Source organism: Nanorana parkeri, unplaced genomic scaffold (assembly GCF_000935625.1).
Source record: "Nanorana parkeri isolate BGI_ZX_2015 unplaced genomic scaffold, ASM93562v1 scaffold933, whole genome shotgun sequence".
Taxonomy (NCBI): domain Eukaryota; kingdom Metazoa; phylum Chordata; class Amphibia; order Anura; family Dicroglossidae; genus Nanorana; species Nanorana parkeri.
The window spans coordinates 289,215-296,895 of NW_017307201.1; the positions used below are offsets into that span (position 1 = coordinate 289,215).

Genomic DNA, 7,681 nt, shown 5'->3' on the forward strand with positions numbered 1-7,681 from the left:
CTGCCTATCTCTGGCTTCAGTACTATGAGATGTTGACCTGGAACATGCAGATGAGAAAAATCAAAATGAAATAAGCGCTCCAAACCGGCATTCTTGTTTCAGGTGTGTAACATAGAAGCTACTGCGGACACTGGATTACCTGGACAGCCTGGGAAGTAATGCTGTCAGCAGAAGTGGCCTCCATACTGCCTAAAAGTTTTCTTTTAATTACTCAGTTCAAATGCAGACTGCATTAACTTAAAGTAAAAAAAAAGCTGAACCATAAGCACAAAACCATGCAGCAAAGGTGTTTCAATACATTTTAATTTAAATATTTGGTTGAAAAGCATAGCAAAACTTTGGGACAGGCAGACCTTAATGCATTAATGTGTGATGGAGACAGGCAAATATTTACCAGGTTTCTGAACATTTTATTGAGCAATGACAGATTCTGAAAAGGCCTTCTGCTGATGTTAGCATAGATATAATGCATTTCAAGAGAATCAAGGGCCTTGCAAATTATACAACAGGTCACAGACACCCAGATATAAGGTAAAGATGGGTGAATACAACTGAAACAACCAAACACAAAAGGACATACACGATTTTAACAGACTCATTGAGCTGATTAGTATCACACTCATAAAAAGTCGTGTTGGATCAAAGAACTTGGCAATTGTCGAAATGTAGCAAAATTATCTTTTGAAACCATAATACTGCAAATGTATTGTTGGGGTAAAGGGGGCTTGTTAAGATCTTACTACTTTTGCAGCAAGAAGCAAGTGACCATGAGCAAAAATGTAACTTGTTCAATTTTCAGAAGTTGGTATTGACACATAGGTGCTGCATGCAGAAAGCATTAAACACCTGTGCGTGAAAGTGTTCATGGTGGAATAAGTGCTAAGTGGGCCCATCTGGCAGGCAATACTCATGTACCAGACAGGTTTCTCCAATGCAACCCCTCACAGTCTCTGAAAACTGATACAGCTCACCAAAAAGGTCAATGTTTTAGAGAGCACACATCATCATGAATGTGATTTTTGGAGCCTGTGGTTATAGGCAATAATTGTATATAGCAGATTATGCACAACGTGTGTTATTAAATAGCAATGCAAAAGGCAATGATTTACAAAGAAAAAGGATCCAAAAAGATTAGTAGTCTCCAGCTGTTAGGGTAGTCAGACTGATTGAGTGTAATGCTAGATAGATAGCTAGAGAGAGCTATATATATATAGTGCCGTTTGCCAAATCATCCATATTTCACTGGCCACAAAGAAAGTGATTGAAGTAATGTAATCAATCAGTAGATGATCACACCTTTAAACTACAATACATGAGTAAACTGAGTCACTACAAAAAGGCACCAATATTACACACATTTAAAAAGGAACTCCAGGAAAAAACCTGCTCATCGGACAATCAGCAATACGTTCGTTGATGCTTATGATTGTTCAATGAGCAAGCAGATGACAGGGAGCTGCAAACCAGACAATAGGTGTACAACCTGCCTAGCTGTGAAATGTGATACAAGACAAGCTGAACAGCGTTACAAATCCTTGGCATTTCACATATGCATTTCATCTTTTTGCCAGGAGTTTCACTTAACCTGCAAGACGTAGACAAATTTTCCACATAAATGTCTGGCTTCTAGGTAAGTTGTTTCAATTAAGGTTTTTCTTCAACACCATTATAAATGAAGCTGTAAACTACCATTGTAGATATAAAATCAAGCAATGTTCATGGGTTTGTCTCCAATTAGGCAACTCTTGCTGCCTAATGACAGCCAGAATTAAAAATCAAGCCACCGTTTCAGATAGAAATGCATAGCTAGTATATAGTGATGAAAAAACAGCAGCACCCCAAAACAAAGCCAGCGTGTAGGGGTACCGCCATTTTTAGCAGAAAGTCTGGTATGGAGGCATCATGTGTTTTCTGTCTGAACAAGATAACAAAAAAAAAAAGGCAATGTGGAGAAATTTGACACATCAAGGGGAAAATGGTAAAACCTAAATTAAATGGCATATGCCGATATGATTTAAAAAAAGGAGAGAAGAAAAGCCATCTTAAGTTTGGCTTCCTTCTTGTCTCAAAACACCATTAAAGTTCTTTAAACACATTTACTGTTTCAACCGGTACTGTGTTTTGCTCTGTATTAACAGGCAGATAGACACTTATGTGAAAATCCCACATCTCCTTCAGGTACCTTTAATGTAAAAATGCCATTTATATCAACTAGCACAGACAATAGGGATATGCTAAGACAGAAAATGAGGACGTCCATTTTCTTCCAATCTCCTCGTAAGTATCTCACACCCGGTCTCTGTAACTAAAAGGGTGTGCTCAAACTGTGCGGACCGTTTTCCATCTCTTGTCACTGCAGTCCAACCATCGGGCCAGGTCTCATCCTGCCATCCGCCTATATAGTGCATGGAAGAGCAGAAGGAAAAATAAAAAAAAAGGAAGCATTTAGGAAGGCTGAATACAAATGTTTATTGGAATAAGTATAAGTACTGCATATTTATATGAATTAGGCAAAAGGACAATGAAAGCATTACCCATGGGAACCAGCTTATGTTTTCTTACTAACACAGAATAGAAGGAGGAATGTATGGGCACCACTGAAGCTTCTCTTAAGGAGAATTGTGCTTTACTGTTCCCTTCTCACTGCAACTCACCAGTCTGGTAAGAGTGGCCAAAAAACAACTCACTATGTCCTTTATGTAATTGATTAACTCAGCATATGTTCAACAGGGATAAAACAGAGGGGTGAAAACAAAGCCCATTGCGACAAAGACAACTTTCACAAGTTGGAGGTCATCTCTCTAATAAAATAAAAAGTGGACCCTGCCCAGGCAAATATATCTCACTAACAAGTACAGGCCAGTAGCTATCTGCATGTACTTTAGCAAGACACAGACCGCCTAAGATCTCTCCAAATCTGGATGACACATTAATGAGAAACCAGACTGGTGAAAACTCATTCCCTTTTGGTGCATTTAACCCTTTTGCTGACAAGCGCTGCATTTCACTTGTAACCTCAGCTGGCCACATGATTTTTGCAATTTCTCACTTTTTTTTGTTTTGTTTTCAACTGCAACTTTTAATGTTTGTAAAAGAACCCCAAACAACACATTTCCTGAAAGCACAGGACCAGTAGAATAAAAATAATTTTGTAGGTCCGGCAATATTTGTGCAAAGGTTTATCAAATCAATATTAAACCAATGAAAACACTAATTTAAGTGTGCTTTTATCAATATAATTGTGAATCGGTGCACACACAAAAAACTTTTCCGATTAAATCTAAAAGATAAAACTGTATGGAGTTAAAAGCAATTATTAGTACATTTTAAAAAATTGCGCCTTTTTGCGAAACAGTATAAACAAAGGAACGCAAAACTGTAAATAAGCAACTTATGCAAAAAATCGGTGTTGTGGTAACGCCTGATCTGCAGTGTCGCTTGTGCGCGCGTGTGTTGTGATAAAAAGATGGATGTATTTAATCGCAACACAGCATATCACAACGCACGTCAATGTGTCACAATGCTTTGCCATGCGCTGCCACACAGTTAAATGACGGTTATAACAAAAAATAGAGCTGCGGAAATTAACGATTAATTCCTCGATTAATCGTTAATTTTTTTGATCGATTAAAACATTTTTGATCGTTACTCACCTCTCCGATCCGTTACGCTGAACGTTATAACTGGAGGTGGATTGGGATTGCTTAGGGAACAGTACCACCTAGTGGGGACTCCTAATAGAGCCTGCTGCTTATTTCCCATGAGGTATACTGGACTATGCTATAAATGCCTGGAGATAACCATTGATGATTATTGCCTATACCCTATACTGTGGATTACTGAACTGTGTAATTACTACTAATTTAAAACTCCACTACCGATATTACTCACGATCTGTGTGTTGACTTCTGAACTGTGAGGTTACTACCTAGTGTTACTACCAAGTTTAACCAACTACATTAGCCTATACACATACAGCACAGCAATGAAGTAATAAAATGAACTAGGATCACACTAATCCAGCACGTTATTATTCTGAGTTGCCCCACTCAAGTGGCGGCCATATTGAGTGGGGCACATGAGATTAATAACGTGCTGGATTAGTGTGATCCTAGTTCATTTTATTACTTCATTGCTGTGCTGTATGTATATAGGCCAATGTAATTGGATCTGTATGTGCGTTATAATTAATCGATTAAAAAAAAAATTCGATTAAAATCGAACACGAAAATTTTACCAGCCCTAAAAAAATAAAATAATCAAGCACTGAAATGTGTACGGTGTACACCACAATATGGTGCACACCGGTGGGTGTTATCTTTTTTACTGGGGGGGGGGGAGGAATATCACGAGTCTAAACAGACCCCTGACATTTCCCTTTAGAAATAGAAAAAAAAGATTGAGTCCTTAATCTCTCTTTATGCAGCCCCAGCACTGAGGGGACTGGAATTTGAATGAATTAGCTGTAATCAGCAGCTTTTGACAGCTATTCATTTAAAAGGAGGTCGTCAAGAAAACCCTTCTAAGTTCATGGACACTAAAGCGACCATGAGCTTATAGCAGAAGAGTGAAAGCCACCGATGCAAGGCAAACTGAAGTGGCCAGCTAGAAACAGTTGTGTTTCGCCGTATACCTTAGGTCAGTGGCAAGGAATGGGTTTAAAAGGAAATTATTACCTATAAAAAGGAACAACTCTTGTTCCTGTCCTACATGAACAGTTATAAGTGCTAAAAAGAGCTGCTCTACTTCCTTTAGAATAGTTGTGTATGGGTCCCCCTAATACTGTTAAATAAGGTCAGTACAGTTCCAGTTTGGGGCATTCTGCATACATCAGCCAAGAAATAAAAAAAATAGTACATATGCAGCTCAAGAGGAGAAATACTAGACAATTGACAGGGTTTCTGGCTTACCTTCACAGATCATTGGTTCAATTGTAAATACATGACCTGGTTTTATCACGCCAACTGCTTTGTTTTCTACAAAAAAATAAAAAATACATAAAATCAAAAGCGGTTGTATAAATCACAAGGCAGAATATCAGAAAAAAAAAAAAAAAGTGTCTGATGGAATGACAAGTTAGTAATTGAGGCTTTTTTGTTAGCCTGAAATAAATACAACAGAACATGGGCTTTACTTCTGCCTGTGTTTCTACAGCAGATCAGCTATTGGTTTACTCCAATGGGTTTACTGTAGTTCACAATCATCTGAACATATACATATATACTGCTTATAGCTTTTAGTTTCTGATAAAGCAAGATGTTCACTTTAATTCAAAATGCATGACATTTATACTTGCCTTCTTTTCACTTCCGACAGTCGGTTTAGTCATCTAGATGCCAGAGCAGAGCCCTTTGTAAGAAACAAGGTCACCAGAGTCAATGCCAACACAGAATTATGAAATCCCTGTGGCAGCGCTGATTGGCCCATCACATGGATGGAGTTACATATGCTCCTCCATAACCAGAAAGAAAAAACAAGCATTTCCTCCGACTATCGGCAATGGTGGGGGAGCAAAGCAAAAGTAAGTATATGCTATGCTGCTGGGGATGGGAAGTTAAACCAAACCAGTTGTACCCTTGAACTTGGTCTTTATGCATAGTTTGCAAGCATGAAGCAATGGCCATGTTTGCTCATTACATAGCTCTAACATACATTCTCTATAAGAATTAGTAGTAGTTGATTTTCCCAGAATTTGTTTTGCAACAATGCCAGGAACCTAAAAACACACATACCAAATGAGTAGACTTTATAAAGAGAAAAAAAAAAATAATAGGATTTTTGTACTCACCTTAAAATCCTTTACTCTCCGTTCACTGAAGCACACAGGGCAACAGATCATAGATCCTGAAAGGTAGGGTATAGCGCCACCTGCAGGAGTAGGACGCTAGGCACATAACAAAAAGACCGACAGCCTAGGGGCGGCCCCTGCTGGTGGCCCAACCCCCCACCTGCTGACAAGTCTCCAGTTAGTAACAAGCAGTTAGGAGTGCATACCCAGAGAAAGAGGGCGGGGCCTGTATCCTTCAATGAACGGAGAGACATTTTTTTTACAGTGAGTAAAAAAATCCTATTTCTCTCCCGTTCATTGAAGGACACAGGGCAACAGATCGTAGATCCTGAAAAGGTAGGGACGTCACCAAGCAGTAACCCAATGAGGGATGGGCCAAACAACATCAAACAACCCAAAAAAGAACCACTCAAAGGGCCACCTGCAAAACCTTACGCCCCAAACCAGCATCTGCCGATGCCAAAACATCCACCTTGTAAAATTTGACAAAGGTGTGAACCGAAGACCAAGTAGCGGCCTTGCAAACCTGAGAAACAGACGCACCATGGCGAAAAGCCCAGGATGCGCCAACAGCCCTAGTAGAATGGGCAGCGACAGGAAAAGGGGGCTCCCGCCCCCTAACAGCATACGCCTGTATGACAACAGTCCGAATCCAACGGGAAACGGTAGCCGCCGACGCGGCCCTTACAAGGGCCACCAGTGAGGACTAACAAGGAATCCGTCTCACGGAAAGAAGCAGTAGCATCCAGATAAAACACGAAGAGCGCGCACCACATCCAGGCAATGCAGCGCCCGTTCCTTCCTGTGAACCGGCTTCGGGCACAAGGACGGCAAAACAATGTCCTCATTCAAGTGAAAAGCCGACACAACCTTAGGCAGGAAGGTCGGCCGAGGACGGAGAACCGCCTTGTCCCTATGAAGAACCAGAAACGGCGACTTGCAAGACAAGGCAGCCAATTCAGAAACCCTCCGAACCGAAGTGATGGCCACCAAAAAGGCCACCTTTTGGGACAAGGACAAGAGCGGAATTTCCCGAAGCGGCTTAAAAGGGAGATTCCTGCAGCAACGAAAGCACCAAATTCAGATCCCATGGTGCCAGAGGCGAGCGGACAGGGGGAGCAATACGCGCAACCCCCTGAATAAACGTACGAACAAAGGCGTTAGATGCCAAAGGACGGTGGAACAGAACCGTCAAGGCAGAGATCTGGCCCTTCACCGTGCTCAAGGCCAACCCCTGAGCCACTCCGCGCTGCAAAAAGGCAAGAAATCTGCAGATTGAAAACAAAGCGCGGAGAGAAGGCCCCAGCCTTCGGCCGCTATCCGACGCAGCAGCCGAGGCAACAGGTAAAGCGGAGGGAAGGCATATATCAGACTGTAGGGCTCCCAAGGAGCCACCAGGGCATCTACCGCGTCTGCCCAGGGATCCAGAGCCCGGGCCACGACCCTCTCCACCTTCCGGCTGAGACGAGACGCCAGAAGGTCCAAATCCTGCGTCCCCCAGTGAAGGCACAGCTGATGAAAGATGTCCGGGTGCCGGGACCACTCTCCCGGGTCCACAGACTGGCGACCGAGGTAGTCTGCCTGCCAATTGTCCACTCCCAGGATGTAAACCGCCGATAGCGCAAGGACCCGCCCAAGACAGGATCCCGGACACCTCCCGACCTGCGGACATGCTTTTTGTGCCGCCCTAATGGTTGATGTACGCCACCGCCGTGGCGTTGTCGGATTGAACCCGAACCGACAGACCCCGAAGCCGGACCGACCAGTGGAGAAGGGACAGTCGAATCGCCCAAAGTTCCAACACATTGATTGGCAGACGGAACTCGTCCGGCGACCATCGACCCTGTACCGTCAGGGAGCCCAAGACTGCCCCCCCCCCCACCCCCACAGGCT

General features: G+C 42.5%; 1 protein-coding gene across 4 annotated transcripts in view; it reads right to left on the minus strand.

Moving 5' to 3' along the window:
- Positions 1 to 1,682: 1,682 nt before the first annotated feature.
- METAP1 (methionyl aminopeptidase 1) overlaps positions 1,683 to 7,681 on the minus strand; it is a 35,504-nt gene continuing 29,505 nt past the window's right edge. For all 4 annotated transcript variants that reach the window (XM_018566296.1, XM_018566297.1, XM_018566295.1 and 1 more), the window contains 2 exons: positions 4,911 to 4,976; positions 1,683 to 2,395 (listed from right to left, as the gene is read on the minus strand). In XM_018566296.1, coding sequence (XP_018421798.1) covers positions 2,235 to 2,395; positions 4,911 to 4,976 — 227 coding nt within the window. In that variant the 3' untranslated portion in view covers positions 1,683 to 2,234. The remainder of the gene's footprint in view (positions 2,396 to 4,910; positions 4,977 to 7,681) is intronic.